General features: G+C 47.5%; 3 protein-coding genes across 4 annotated transcripts; 1 reads left to right on the top strand and 2 right to left on the bottom strand.

Annotated features, from left to right (window-relative positions):
• Positions 1 to 6,265: 6,265 nt before the first annotated feature.
• Pmar_PMAR013077 (thiolproteinase SmTP1, putative) lies at positions 6,266 to 8,242 on the bottom strand. Of its 2 annotated transcripts, XM_002779954.1 has the most exons (10): positions 7,754 to 7,867; positions 7,600 to 7,688; positions 7,441 to 7,542; positions 7,222 to 7,359; positions 7,075 to 7,168; positions 6,871 to 7,024; positions 6,681 to 6,819; positions 6,561 to 6,627; positions 6,422 to 6,504; positions 6,266 to 6,359 (listed from the first exon to the last, which is right to left on the bottom strand). In XM_002779954.1, exons 1-10 carry the CDS (start codon positions 7,840 to 7,842, stop codon positions 6,313 to 6,315), a joined length of 1,002 nt encoding a protein of 333 aa, XP_002780000.1. In that variant the 5' UTR covers positions 7,843 to 7,867; the 3' UTR covers positions 6,266 to 6,312. The 2 variants fall into 2 exon arrangements, with proteins under 2 accessions (XP_002780000.1, XP_002780001.1); XM_002779955.1 differs by lacking the exons at positions 7,600 to 7,688; positions 7,754 to 7,867 and adding an exon at positions 8,200 to 8,242.
• A 1,475-nt stretch (positions 8,243 to 9,717) lies between these two features.
• Pmar_PMAR013076 (hypothetical protein) lies at positions 9,718 to 10,341 on the top strand (the record flags this gene model as incomplete). Its single annotated transcript, XM_002779953.1, has 1 exon — positions 9,718 to 10,341. One exon carries the CDS (start codon positions 9,718 to 9,720, stop codon positions 10,339 to 10,341), a length of 624 nt encoding a protein of 207 aa, XP_002779999.1.
• Positions 10,342 to 12,905: 2,564 nt separating this feature from the next.
• On the bottom strand, positions 12,906 to 14,425 carry Pmar_PMAR013075 (cathepsin L, putative; the record flags this gene model as incomplete). The annotated part of the gene is made up of 10 exons (XM_002779952.1): positions 12,906 to 12,952; positions 13,015 to 13,097; positions 13,154 to 13,220; positions 13,274 to 13,412; positions 13,463 to 13,616; positions 13,667 to 13,760; positions 13,814 to 13,951; positions 14,033 to 14,134; positions 14,192 to 14,280; positions 14,337 to 14,425. 10 exons carry the CDS (start codon positions 14,423 to 14,425, stop codon positions 12,906 to 12,908), a joined length of 1,002 nt encoding a protein of 333 aa, XP_002779998.1.
• Between the last annotated feature and the right edge of the window lie 1,356 nt (positions 14,426 to 15,781).

Genomic DNA, 15,781 nt, shown 5'->3' with positions numbered 1-15,781 from the left:
GGAATAATGAGATCTGAGGAGTCTGTTGAGGAGAGGGGTGAGGCGTAGGGTGAGGAGTACCCGAAAGCATCTTTACCGCATGGCCCGTGGTACTTAATGCGCTTGCCCTGGCCGCCTGGTCGGGATCATCAACATGTATCTACTACTACTACTACCACTACTACTACTACTACTACTACTACTACTACTACTACTACTACTATACTACTAGTTCTACTACTAGCTCTACTAGTACTGCTAGTAGTACGCTTGATTAGGAATCGAAGCTGCGGAAGTTCGAGAATCGGATGGAAAAGTCGCGAGTGCCTTCTGTGATTGGTAGTCAGCCCGCGACGGGGACCTCACATGATGATGCAACGGTGAGCTCTATATGGATTTTCACCGGTTGGAAAGCTAACTCTCCGTAGATTCCTCAGTCCGGTGAGTCATCGCGCCCGGAAAGGTCGACTATACCGCGGTTCTTCCAAGACACTCAAGCATCATCCAGCTCTGCCGTTATGTCGACGCCGAAGAGGAATAGGAAGCGTGGAGAAGCGGAGAAGTTGTCTGAGCAGAATCGTGCGTTCAAGATGAAGAAGTCTACGAGACTAATATGCGTGTGACACGCAGCGTGTCAGTTGGCCTTGGACCTGATGGAACGGGACGTCTGGTTAGGGTCGAGAGTCTTTGCCAAAATACTTGCAATTTGAAGTTTATCGTCACGCATACAGGCGATGAAAAGTCGACTGATTCTGAGAAACGGAGTGGCATAGCTTCATCCAAACCTCCGTTCAAGAGTCGCGAGGTGAAGCAGCACGAGTTATCTGCTGGTGAAGTTTACAGTGTCCTGATAAAGGAGTCGTTGCTCACGCAGTACAACTCTTGTACTGTCGAATATGGTCGAGAAGGAGGGAGGAAAAGTAGCACCTCGGTTTCTCTTCAGGAAATAATTTTGAATGAGTAGCTCTTTGGTCCAGCTGTAGCGAAACTCCCGCTCGGTAACACAACTGTCCGGGACAGCCTGTCCCATCTCCTCCGACACCCCACGTTGATACGTGGATAGTAACACAATCGCTGTCCCCTTATGAGGAAATCCCTCATGAAGGGATTGGACGATCGATTTCCGCTATTGTGTCGCTCTGTCTCTTTAACTTCTCTCACCCTTAACTCACTAATCTTCTACTAACTACTACTTCCACTACAACCCTATGTCTAGTACTCAGTCGTCAATTAACGGGGAAGGAGCTGCGACCATTACTACACAGCATATTTTCTCCCAGCTCTACTTCCGGGGATCTTCTCACAATCGAAAGTTCATTCAGCTCGATGTTTCAGGGTTCTGTTTCGCCGAGTTCTAGCGATCTCAATCGCGGGAATCCGGGTATTGACAGATGGGAACTTTCGGGATATATGGTCGTTCGCCAAGCGTGCTTTTCATATATATCACAATGTGCCCTTTGGACAATCAAAGCCTGATACTCAGGGCACATTTGGTTGACTTTTGAAAAATACCGAAAGATTTGAAAGATTTGAATACCGAATTGAAAGATACCCGACCAGAACAGAATACGGGCTCTCCGATGGAAGACTGCGTCTCAGCTCAAGACTCTTGAGCTTAGAATATCATGTGGTGGTATTGTCAGGGTTTCATAACAAGTCTCAGTGAATCCGACAGTATAAAACCTGAACCGCTCTCAGGTTACTGAAATGGTCTCGGCGTATAACAAGAAGTTGAGAAAAGGCTTGGTTGATTACCAAGATCTTGCTGAACACTTCGAAGACTGTCGAATCAGCGATGAACGTGTGACGGCAATTCGAAACCAGCGGCAAGTTCGAAGGTCGGCAGTGATGTGGAACCAGAGATACGTTGCCTGTATCTTGTCAAGCACTGGTGAGATTTGGTTGGGAAAGCTGCGAGCAGTCCGCCAGAGGTGATTAGTTTCGTCGTGCTCAACAGATATGATGACTTCGCTCGCTGCCTTTCTGGAACAGAAATCGGAAGGTTTTTCATTATATATGGATGGGCAAAATAAACTCATCCGAAGCGCGCTGAAAGACATTTGGATTGGAGGATCAAGGCTTAGGTAAGAACTGCTGCCAACAGCCTACTGGCAATCGCTAGTAACATTCCTGAAAGCGCTTTGCTGCTGACCAATGGACACGGGATGGGAGCGTTTTTTGCGCAGGTATGACGGACAACACAAAAAACGTACATATTCGTTTATTCCATTCGCTTGGGCGATTGTGGATGAGGAATCGGCGGACGTGTATTCCGCCATCCTCGACGAACTTGATAACTTAGTTCATCGGCTCAGTGGCGGCCAGAAGCATCTGCGAGATGTCGTAACCCAATGTAATCACGACGCTCACCAAGGCGCAATCAGCGCCTGTCGCGATCGGCTGCCTGGGGTCAGGAATAGTACTAATCATAAACAGAACACGACAACTGACTGATGTTCCTGGTTCTTAGCACGCTGTTACTTCCACTTAGTGAAGAATGTGAAGGATAACAAGAAGAAACTCGGTGAGCCGGAAGTGCAGAAGCTGGTGAGCCTAGCTTGTTGAGTGACTGCACCAGTTCATAACAGGAACTTTACGTATGTTGCAGAGTTCCAAATATCCATAGGTCTTGGATCATGTATTCGCGTTGCATGCTTCACCGACCGACGCCATTTACAATCGGCTAGCGGAAGCTCTGACGGACGAAGTGAGGGAATCATCAACAGCTGGCGCGCAATATCTCGAGACGACCCTTAATGCCGACCGTCTCGGGTATCCGAACATTCATTTGGATAGCGATGGATTAAGGCGGACACAAGTAAATCGTCGCTTAGTTCAATTGCAAGCACTGAATCATAGGTACTCACGAATATCGTGGAAACTTTTCACAAAACCATAACTTATAGTTTAAATCGGAAAAAGTTTGTCATATCGAAGTTCGTGAGGAAAATAAAGAGTGTAAGTCAGCTGAATCATCATGAGTTAAGCTGAACTGGGTGGGGGATATTTCAATTTCACCCAGGTTCTGAAAACAGCTCCCAAGTTTGTATCGGGGAACTTCATCACTCGGTCCGAAGCAATCGGCGTCGTAGACTATGAGCCCGACATGAAAGTGCGAGGTACGACGATGGCTGAAAATCACAGCTTCACTCAGTGAAGTTCACTGAGGTACTGACATCATGTCATATCATGAGAATATTGGGAATGAATACGATGCCTCCACGGGCTTAGCCGATACTCGGACTGTTGCCGGAACGCAACGGTTTTCAGGTAACAGAGCTTGTAGAAGAGCTTCTGGACTCTAGAGACCCCAGTACTCGATACTTCATTTTTCCTACCGTCGGCGTGCTGGGGAGGAATCGGAACCGAGAGGAGCACACTGTCACCGATTTTTAACGGACGCTACTGCATGACGATTTTGGTATGATCGGAATATGTATCAGTGGGATCGGTTGACAACACAATTGCGGATTGATATATGATTGGATAATGACATGTAATCAATTTCAGGCAGTGACCGCTCAGGAAAGTTACCACTGGACGAGCTGATGGATCGTTGCTTCCCTTACTATCTCACGACATTTCATGAGACCGTGGACGAAGGGAGAACCTTCAATGACCCAGAAAGGGATTGTAATTCAACAGTATGTGCCTGTACCTGTAAAGAAAGTCGGGATTGGATTTACTGTCAACACGGGTACTGTGTGGAAATAATTTAAACGGGAAACCTCTGTAAGTTTGGCTTCGCGTCCGCGTAATGCAAATCCAATTCCATAGGTATCTCCGAGACGGTCGTTTGCTGCCGACAGTCCGAACAGGACCTCCTTCCCGCTACCGAGGAAGACTACACGTTTCGAACACACCGCGGCCCCCAAAAACTGCAAGTACTACAGCCAGCGATATCGATCGTGTCAATGATTGGCATTGTTTCTGAAGCCGTCGTCACCGTCATTACTTAGGATTTTCTGCAGCAGGCAAGGGAAAAGCGCCGTCAAATCCTCACATGGATGTCAATAGCTGTTGGAGTGAAGCAGAAGCGAGTTCGGAGAAGGGTGAACGCCACAGTACCATAAGCGAGGTATCCCTGCCTAACCGACATGAGACGAACCGTTCGTACCCTTGCTCTCGGCCCGAGGAAAAGAATTTAGAGCAGCAATGCCACCATGGGAGCGTATGGAGTGAAGCCAGTGCTAGAGGATCAGCAGTCTGCGAGTACAGCGTCTGCACTAGCCCGATAGATAAGTGGTCGGTTGCAGAATCTGGGGTGTCCGTGAACTCAGAATCTCATACTTCGGAAAGTTCTGCCACTGTTCATGCTGCATCGGTCACTGACAAAATTTCAATTGCGTGCACCTCGACCTCGAAGTCCTCGAGCATAGAGAGCGGTAGCGTGGATCAGAATGGATCGGGAGGGATGTCGAACGTAACGTTATCCCCTTCGTCGGTTTCGTCATCGAGCTGCTGATAAGTAGCGGAGGCAGTGCCCGATTCATGCGCACACTCTAAGAGGAGCCGATAGCTCCCCTCAGGGTGAAGTCACAATCACCTGCATGTTCTCAAGCTTTAAAACTGTACAATTGGGTTTCATCATGCCGTGTGGTGGTTTGCGTTGTCTCTGAGTGAGAACGTAATTTCCGTGATCACCCTTGGGGAACGATTACCGCAAGGAGTCGAAGAAGCCGAGAAGAGCGGCCCGGTTCATTCGTGAAGTTCTTTGAAGGCTTGAGATGATTTAGAAGCAATCACCAAGTTAGAGTGAAATACCCAAGAATACCAATCCCTCTGCTCCGAAACAAGGGGAACAAGCATGCCCCGAAATAGCATGGCGCTACTTGATTATCAACTTTGTACAAGATTATACGCTAAGTACAGAGTTAGACCAAATACGCGAGTAAGGAAGGCAGCTCGGAAAAGCCCAGGATCAAATGAACTGATAAATTGAGTGTCCTCGGTGCCATAATCGACGGCAAACGGGATAATGAAACCCATATTCGTAGGCGCATGCAACTTGCGGGGCAAAGAATAGCAAGACTCGAGAAAGTTTGAAACTCGCATGATGTAAGCCTGAGGCAGAAGTTCATTATTCTTCGAGTTGTGGTATTCTCGATTTTATTACATGCTAGCGAGTGCTTTGTCTTTGGCAAAGATGAGACGAAGAAATACTGTGCATTCTACAACAAGTGTATACAGAGGGTGTTGCAAATATTGCCTTTGTCGCACACCACAAACCGCGAAATTTGGAGTAGGTCTGGTTGCCCCGATTGTCACATAGTCCATAGAATGCGTCGCTTGCGTTGGTACGGCCACATCCTTAGAACACCCCCTCCCCCCGCATCTTTAGTGGACAGACTACTGTTGTGGGATCCGGCATATCATTTGGGAGCTCAGATAAGCGGCAAGGAGGGGAAGATTGGATGGATCTCATAGCAGAGAATCTGAGGGTGGCGAATTTATCGCGAGGAGATGCTCAGTACCGAGTCCTCTGGGAAAGAAGGATTAAAGCTTTGAGGCCGAGATGAGAAAAAAAAACTCAGTCAAGTGCTGGTCTCCTTGAGCTGAGTACGTCGACCAGGTCGACGTACTCATCACGTACTCGTTTATAAGGTCCTTATAAACAAGCCGACTTGTCATCAGGCTGATGACATCAGCTGTTGGTTTGTCGCCTGGCCGAAGACGGCCGAGAGCAAGAGAGATGATCAAGTAGAGAAAAGCCAGTGAGCTCAGTTCACTGAACTGGACGGACCACGCCAACCGTAACCTCGCGTGCGATGAACACAATCTCTAGCGGGTTGGTTGGAAAGCGTTAGTAATGGCGAGTGTTGGAATTTGTGCTCCTACGACTGCAGAACTCGATGCCATGATGATCTCAATGAAATAGAGAAACTCTGGCTCTCAAAATTTATCCCACTTGCAGCTATTTTCTGCTACGAAATCAACTATATGTCATGATGTACGCGTCAACAAGTGGAAGAAAAAGCAACGCGTCATGGATTATTTGCGCGTGTGCAGACTATGAAGCATCCTCAATCTCTCACAGTGAGTACATCAGAAATTCGGGCTGACCTGAGGATCTGAAAGTATAGACTGAAGTATCGCAAAGTTTGTTCAGTTATAACTCTCAAATAACAGGAAAAAAATTAACTTCAAAGCACAGTTACTTAAGACCTAACGAAAGAATGAGGAGGGCGTCTGATCCACGAGGAATATCTATTGGACGCAGCACGCTTCCTCTTGTGAATGATAAGCCATCACGGGAAACTTCATGAAACTGCTGACGAGCGGCCGCTCTAAATTCCTCACTAGACTAGGCGCAGCAGATGGCTAGTGGATCATTCAAGCTGAAATGGGGTAACTCGCCGCGAGCAAAATGCCGCAAATACCTGAAAATAGCTTCTGGTTACGAGAGGAAGAACTTTGAATTGCGTCGGAGGTGTGGACTCACCCTTGGGTGAATCGTCAATGGCCATCTTGATGTAACCTTTGTCGCCCCATCTAGCTCCCCAGGAGTTCTTTACAAGATAGTAACTGATCAGCGCATTGATTCGTCGAGTGCGATCGCTCATGATGAGTGATGAACTCACGGCTCAATTGCTTCCAAGTCATAGCCAACTGCGAGAACACCATGATTCAATGTCGTATTGCACGGAGCTGAAACCGGAAAGCGTTCCACATGGGAGCATGGCAGTATCATGTCACCGTACAATTCAAAACCCCTCCGCCATAGTGTTGGAAGGCTCTCGATCCCGCATCAATGGCGACACTGACTGGCCCACTCAAGGCTATCGCTGCCAGAAGGGCGGGCTTTGAGGATGTCACGTTCACATAGCGTGTGGAATGAGGCTGAAGATTGGGTGGATCAAAAGCTCAGCGGATGAACATTGCTAGACTCACCGCGATTACGGCCGTATGATTGTGTTGACAGGGAAGATGAATCGGAAAGAAGATTGGAATAAATTTTGATTTATATGGATAATCCTTCTCCGAATCGATACCGTGATCCGCCACGTATTCGAATGCGTTGGACATCCATCCACCCTGACACCCCCTGAAGTGTCGAGGAAGCGTATGCAAGTAGGCTACAATAGAGGTATTTACTGAGTCCCATAAGACAGGCTGCAGTCAAGTAACTGTTCCTCCGAAAGTGGCACGAGATCCCCGGTAAGATTCTTGTGAAGAGCCTCAAGGGCACCTGTTGACAATAACCTCGAAAGTTATCAGCGCGGGCCAGCGAAAGTATCCCACCAGTAGTTGAGAAGGCCCAGCAACTTCCACAAACGCCCTGATCTTTAACACCCGTAACCCAGCCTTTGGCAACATAGTTGACAGCTGCGGGAAGCTCTTCAACGGAGCCCTCATAACCAACGGTGTTTGCTTCGTTTCCTGAAGGAAGATTTGCGCAGTAGATGAGGATCTGATCTTCAGGATCAGTAAAAGAGGAATAGCTGCGATGCTTGATGCTACCGGTAAAGCTTCTATCCTTCGGCATTGTCCCGAGTCTGGTCATTCTGAACTCGGCATTGGTCAGATGAGCGAATGGAGTCACCTTGAGCTTGTAGGGCAGACCTGCAGATGGTACTCTTACGTCAACTTGAATAGGTATCCTCAACCAGATGACCCCACCTTTGGCATTCTCCTCTTCTATGTAGCGGAGGTTATCTGCAAAAATCTTCATACGGGAATCGTCTTGTGCACCGAAGTTGTGTCCAAATCTGGCCACACGAAAATACTTTCGTATATGTGATAACCGGCCACTGGCAGTGAGGTGACCTCTTACTTCTCCTTGTAGGCTTCGAACATGTCCTTCACCTGAGATCCGCCGTACTCGGCAGTTACAACTGCAAGGAGTAGTTGAAATGCCAACATTTGAGTTACACAAATGATTTTAACTGTAATGGATGTACCTCCCATCGCCACTGTCCTCCCAGTGCATGATGCATCGGGGCCTCAGCTATGTATGTGTTCGGGTGCTCGGAGTACTAGGTACTACGGAGTACCCCGTGGCTTCCTCGACTCGCATATGCGTATCTCTGAGCTCTTACAAAGAACTAGGTGAACCTACGATGTTGTGCGCCGCCCTATGTGCATGCGTGTAATACACGCTATGTATCGAAGGAGTTGGCTTATGGTTATCGCGATATGTCTCACGACATCAGGCTGGGGTTCAACTCCAACTTGAGCGCAGTGTCCTTCCTTAGCCAAGAATTAGTCAGATGATCCCACCTTTGGCATTCTCCTCTTCTATGTAGCGGAGGTTATCTGCAAAAATCTTCATACGGGAATCGTTTTGTGCACCGAAGTTGTGTCCAAATCTGGCCACACGAAAGTACTCTCGTATATGTGATAACCGGCAGTGAGGTGACCCCTTACTTCTATTTGTGGGCTTCGAGCATGTTCTTCACCTGAGATCCGCCGTACTCGGCAGTTACAACTGCGAGGAGTAGTTGAAAGGCCAACATTTGAGTTGCACAAATGATTTTAACTGTAATGGATGTACCTCCCATCGCCACTGTCCTCCCAGTGCACGATGCATCGGGGCCTCAGCTATGTGCTCGGGTGATCAGAGTACTAGGTACTACGGAGTACCCCGTGGCTTCCTCAACTCGCATATGCGTATCCCTGAGCTCTTACAAAGTACTAGGTGAACCTACGATGTTGTGCGCCGCCCTATGTGCATGCGTGTAATACACGCTATGTATCGAAGGAGTTGGCTTATTGTTATCGCGATATGTCTCACGACATCAGGCTGGGGTTCAACCCCAGCTTGAGCCCAGTGTCCTTCCTTAGTCAAGAATAAGTCTACCCCATTGCATTTGTCTCGGAAGAAATGCGTTGAGTACCGAATACTGCTCATAATGACGAGTACTCCTCACAAAAGAAAGAAATATGCAGCTTCCTGATCGTACACAGGGCCGAGCAAGCAGAAGATGTTGACTCTGATGTAGGTGATTCCAGCCCCTCGTCGGGGTAAATTTTGCGTGTTCTATTTCGAATGACTTATTTGTAACAGGTTGAGCGAAACTAGGCCTTGAGTTGGCTTCCCGGCAAATCAACTAGTGAAGGGCAGTTTTCCTAGTCACTAGGACCTAGTGAGGGATGACGTTCCGAGCACTTCCTGGGAAAGAGAAAATGCACTTAAACACTGTGAGTAGTAACACGGGCCGAGTACTCGGCCAATCATTCCGGAATACCCTCCTTTCCGAGCTGTTGCACTTGAACAGAGATGTACTCGGATTCGGAGGACTCGGATTCGGGGGACTCGAACTCGGAACTCGGAGCTAGTTACTAAGACTCGGAACTCGGAACGGTTGAGCACTTGAACGGGCTCCTGGTCAGGCAGGATCCGGGTTGGCGTCAAAGTAGTCCTGTAGCCATGCATCGCTACTCACATCCGAGATCACCCAGTCCTCGAACTTCGAGGCTCGAAGATATTACCGTCTTAGTGGGAGATGTGGACTTCTGAAAATGCCTATAATACCACCCAGCTGCCCCTTCACCATGAGTCGCCTAACTATGAAGATACAGCGCAGTACATTGGAGCAACGGTGAAGGTTCGAGAATCATGCCAAGGCATCAACTCTCCTGTGTTACATGTTACGGTAGCGCGCAAGTGATGGCTTGTGTTACTGCTTCTACCCATTGTGCGCGATTGCACGTGTGTGCATAGCTAATCACCTATCCCCCCGAATAGATTAAGACTAAGAAGAGCTTTTCAACTCCTTCCGACTCGTGTTATCTACTATGAGTCTCGACCAAGCAACAAATGGTGCCCAGACACCTTCTGACCCTATTGAGGCTCCTACTAACTCCCCACAAGCTCTTGAGGAACTCCTCAAATATCTAAGCCTTCCTGACTTGGACTCCCTCTACTTCGTCACCGAAACTGATCTCTTGAACTACTCTCAAATACACCCTCTTGACCTACCTACCCGTGTCAAGTTCCAACAAGCTCTTAGACACTTCCAACCTTCATCTACCACTACTACTACTACTACTACTACAAGTTCTGATTCAAAGTCTACTGCTACAACATCCACTACTCCTTGTCCACCACCTGTCCTTGTCGATGCTTCATCTCAAAACTCTCAAGCCCCTCACCCCCTAACAGCTACCAACCCCATGACCCTCAACGCTCCCGACAACAAAGCGTGGCTCGGTCGACAAGATCAACGCCCTATAGCTGCCTATATCCGCCGAATCGCCGACATTGCAGAGATGGCTAACCTAGATGCAGGTGGACTCTGGAAGTATCTCAATCTCAAGGCTCTCTCTGAAGGCCAATCTCGTGATCTACATGCTCACCTACGACAGCACAACTTGAGCACAGCTACGGTAGCTGAGCTACCTACGGTGAGAAGCTTATAGCTGCCGAGCACTGGTTATTGACTACGTTCGAGCTCACTAACTCACTCGACAATCTCTACCAACGACTCGACTCTATCCCACCTAACTCAACAGCTGAACAAGCTCAGTCTACTCTCAATGCTGTTCACTTTGATGCTTCCTGTATGAACCAGGATATTCACGAGAGCGCTCTCAAACGAGCCTTCATCAAAGCTCTACCCAAGTATATCCAAAATGCTTTCAGCACGGTCTACCCTAACACCAACAAAGTCACTCTCACAGAGACTATCGACTGGGTGACATCTTATGAACATAGCCATCCCCAACATTCTCCTACAAACATTGCAGCGAAGATTACCTCTACGACGACGGACGACACCAGCCAGAAGAAGTCCCAAGTTTGCCTCAACTATCAACGAGGAAGATGCCTCTTCGGCGACAAGTGCTTCAGACTACATGAACCCGAAGATATGACTACTACCCCTCCTACATCTACTATAGACTCTCGTCCAACATCAACTACCACTACAACATCAACTCAACCAACAACATCAACAGGCCTGGCTTCTATATCCGACCAACATGATATCCCCATCAAGCATGTTATTCTTCAACTTCTACCTTACCAAGTTCTAACTGCTATGATCGATACTGGCTGTACCGACTCGATCATCAACAAAACCAAAATACCACCTTCTGCTCTACGTGAGCTACAACCTCTACAACCGCCAACTACTATTACATGTCTCAATGCAACAACTGTCAACTACACTCACTATATCCCTCTTACTTGGTCATTCGAAGGCAACTCCATCAACCACTCTACCAACTTCTTGATTTCTGAAGACCCTCTACCAGCGTCCATCGATATGGTCATTGGTCTCAAAGCTCAACAAAACAACAACTTTTACCTCAACCCTATCACGAATACTATCTCGACTACGACTACTACTACGACTAAGCCGTCACAAATTACTCCTGACGAGATAACTTCATCACCTACTACAACATGTCCATCCCCGACACCAATCACTTCATCCCCAAATGACCATCTCTATGCAGCTCTAGATTACGAAGTTCTCCACATTATCTACGACGGATCATGGTTCCGAGTGTACCAAGTCCAAACTTCAAACGGTCCACGTTTTCTTGCTGATGTCTCAATACAAACTCGTGAAGAAGCCCAATCAATCACATCTCACGAGAAGCACATCCACAAGAAATGGAAAGCTGCTGATGATGATTTACGCCAGGAAGTCTCCGACCGTCTCACCAAACTTGTCACTGATGGGAAACTTGTCCCAGCTGACAACACTGCTCTCACCAATACTGCAACTTCATTCTACGGTGTACGAGGACGTAAACGTGCAAGACCTGTCTTCGTCTACTATCTCCTGAACACCTTCCTCAAGAACAAGCTCAAAGCTCCTCATCGTCATTTCATTTCACCCTATTCTATACCATCATACCAATAACTCATTCACCTCACAATCAAGTTTATAGTACTATCCATTATCGATCGACTTCCTTCGGAGGGGAAAGTGTTACTGCTTCTACCCATTGTGCGCGATTGCACGTGTGTGCATAGCTAATCACCTATCCCCCCGAATAGATTAAGACTAAGAAGAGCTTTTCAACTCCTTCCGACTCGTGTTATCTACTATGAGTCTCGACCAAGCAACAGCTTGACAGAAACATAGTTTCTGCAACTAAATATTGGCGTGACGACTCTGTGACGCCTCGTGTCATTGATCGATCAAGTTTCTCTATCCTATATTCCTCGACATCATAGATCAGGTAATATAACCACAAGAATTTCAGACGGAGTTGGTTGCTTCCGCAGCATACTGTTTTTGTTGGTGCATTTGTGCCAGATTGGATCAATAATTGTTCAAGATTCAATCTCTAATCCGGATCATCGCGTAGCGACCTTGTCTGATATAATCGAGTAGAGAAAAAGTCAGTGAGCCCAGTTCGCTGAACTGGATGGACCACGCCAACGGTTGGCGGCCAACCGTAACCTCGCGTGCGATGAACACAATCTCCGGCGGGTTGTTTGGAGAGTGTTAGTTATGGCGAGTGTTGGAATTTGTGCTCCTACGACTGCAGAACTCGATGCCATGATGGACTCAATGAAATAGAGAAATTCTGGCTCTCACCATTCATCCTACTTGCAGCTATTTGCTGCTAAGAAATCAACTATCTGTCATGATGTACGCGTCAACAAGTGAGAAAAAAAAGGAACGCGTCACGGACTATGTGCGCGCGTGCGGACTATGAAGCACCCTGAATCTCCCACAGCGAGCACATCTAAAATTCGCGCTGAGCTGAGGATCTGAAAGTATAGACTGAAGTATCGCGAAGTTTCTTCAGTCATAACTCTCAAATAACAAAAAAACAACTTCAAGCACAGCTACTTGAGACCTAACGAAATAATAAGGAGGGCGCTTGATCCACGAGGAATATCTATTGGGTGCTTCCTCTTGTGAATGATAAGCCATCACGGGAAACTTCATGAAACTGCTGACGAGCGTCCGCTCTGAATTCCTCACTGGGCTAGGCGCAGCAGATGGCTAGTGGATCATTCAAGCTGCAATGGGATAACTCGCAGCGAGCAAAATGCCGCAGATACCTGAAAATACCATCTGGTTACGAGAGAGAGAACTTTAAACTGCGTCGGAGGTGTGGACTCACCCTTGGGTGAATCGTCAATGGCCATCTTGATGTAACCTTCGTCGCCCCATGTAGCTCCCCACGAGTTCTTTACAAGATAGTAACTGATCAGCGCATTGACTCGTCGAGTGCGATCGCTCATGATGAGTGATGAACTCACGGCTCAGGTGCTTCCAAGTCATAGCCAACTGCGAGAACGCCATGATCCAATGTCGTATTGCACGAAGCTGAAAGCGGAAAGCGTTCCATATGGGAGCATGGCAGTATCATATCACCGTACAATTCAGAACCCCTCCGCCATAAAGTTGGAAAGCACTCGATCCCGCATCAATGGCGACACTGACTGGCCCACTCAAGGCTATCGCTGCCAGAAGGGCGGGCTTTGAGGATGTCACGTTCACATAGCGTATGGAATGGGGCTGAGGATTGGGTGGATCAAAAGCTCAGCGGATAGCATTGCTCAACTCACTGCGATTATGGCCGTATGATTGTGCTGACAGGGATAATGAATCGGAAGGATGAATGGAATGGCTTTTGATTTATATGGATAATCCTTCTCCGAATCGATACCGTGATCCGCCACGTATTCGAATGCGTCGAACATCCATCCACCCATACACCCCCTGAAGTGTCGAGGAATCATATACAAGCAGGCTACGATAGAGGTATTTACTGATTCCTATAAGACAGGCTGCAGTCGAGTAACTGCTCCTCCGAGAGTGGCACGAGCTCCCCAGTAAGATTCTTGTGAAGAGCCTCAAGGGCACCTGTTGACAATAACCTCGAAAGTTATCAGCGCGGGCCAGCAAAAGTATCCCACCAGTAGTTGAGAAGGCCCAGCAACTTCCACAAATGCCCTGATCTTTAACACCCGTAACCCAGCCTTTGGCAACATAGTTGACAGCTGCGGGAAGCTCTTCAATGGAGCCCTCATAACCAACGGTGTTTGCTCCGTTTCCTGAAGGAAGAGTTGCGCAGTAGATGAGGATCTGATCTTCAGGATCAGTAAAAGAGGAATAGCTGCGATGATTGATGCTACCCGTGAAGCTTCTACTCTTCGGCATTGTCCCGAGTCTGGTCATTCTGAACTCGGCATTGGTCAGATGAGCGAATGGAGTCACCTTGAGCTTGTAGGGCAGACCTGCAGGTGGTATTCTTACGTCAACTTGAATAGGTATCCTCAACCAGATGACCCCACCTTTGGCATTCTCCTCCTCTATGTAGCGGAGGTTATCTGCAAAAATTTTCATACGGAAACCGTCTTGTGCACCGAAGTTGTGTCCAAATCTGGCCACACGAAAATACTTTCGTATGTGATAACCGGCCAGTGAGGTGACCCTTACTTCTCTTTGTAGGCTTCGAACATGTCCTTCACCTGAGATCCGCCGTACTCGGCAGCTACAATTGCGAGGAGTAGTTGAAAGGCCAACATTTGAGTTACACAAATGATTTCAACTGTAATGGATGTACCTCCCATCGCCACTGCCCTCTCAGTGCATGATGCATCGGGGCCTCAGCTATGTGTTTGGGTACTCGGAGTACTATGTAATACGGAGTACCGCGTGGCTTACTCAAGCCACACATGCGTACTCATGTGAAACTTCATAGAGCCCTTGAGAGGTGGACCTACGATGTTGTGTGTCACCCTATGTACATGCGTGTAATACACACCGTGTATTAGTTAGGACCCCTAACTTAGGAGTTGGCTTACTGTTATCGCGACATGTCTCAAAACACTACATCAGGCTGGAATTGAGCGCAGTGTCCTTCTTGATCCAAGAATTTCGACTGGATGTTGGGAACCTGGTTCACCCAAAGCCTCAATATATGCCGTGATGGCATATGCGTGCTCCGGGGACGGGGGTTTGCTCGCACACGCATGCACGAATCTCGCTTGCCCTGTAGTCCGTCGAGAGGAGAACTGCAGTGACCAAGATCGTTCTGCTATTACTAGTGAACTCGACACAGGGTTTATCCATTTTGGGAATAATGGCACCTTGTTCCCAATATGGGAAATTTCCCGGAAATTCCGGGAAAAATTGCGGGAAATTTCCCATATTGGAAAAAATGGGAAAATGTTTTTTCCCTGATAAGAGGATCTACTGGCTGGTTTTTCCATCTGATACACTTCGATCGACAGACCAGAAACGCCTTCAAAGTCGAGGTCGTGAACATACTGTTCCTTTCGAGCTATGATGATGAAGAAATCGTCATATCAATAGTTACAACTTGTACACAACAGGGTACATTGTAACTTACAAGAATGGCGATCAATAGTGACAAATACCATAGAACTTGCTACCCGTTGCTGTCTATTGTCATAGAACAGGGTGTTTTTATCCTAATGCTGCTCTCGTAGTCTTCAAGGGCAGCGGCCATGTCGTACTTACCCTAGATATGACTTCTCACTAACTGTTCCAATTTTCATGGTGTGGCGCGCGCTTTTCATTACAATTAGCTATTTACATAGGTTTATTCAAATAATCAGTGGATAGTCTATACGTATGATGAGATCCTTATCCTAACTAATCTCGAAGTTTTTGAGTGAAGATTCAGGGCATTGGTTATCTGCGTTAGGGACTTCGTTCTTAGCTTTTTGAAACGCTACGTCTATGATAGACGGTCTATCGCTCATGATGGACGGTCCATCGAAGCGAGAGTTTAAGCCCGATGGTTTCTACCAGCTGTGTTATACCCCTGATGGATGGAAGTACACATGCCACTTTTGCCAACGTCCACTCGAAGCATTTGGTATTTGGAACCAGCTGGAAGGCACGACAACATCTCA

Source organism: Perkinsus marinus (genome assembly GCF_000006405.1).
Source record: "Perkinsus marinus ATCC 50983 genomic scaffold scf_1104296945006, whole genome shotgun sequence".
Taxonomy (NCBI): Eukaryota; Perkinsozoa; order Perkinsida; family Perkinsidae; genus Perkinsus; species Perkinsus marinus.
Note: the sequence above shows the minus strand (reverse complement) of the source record. Positions and strands in the feature narration are given on the sequence as shown.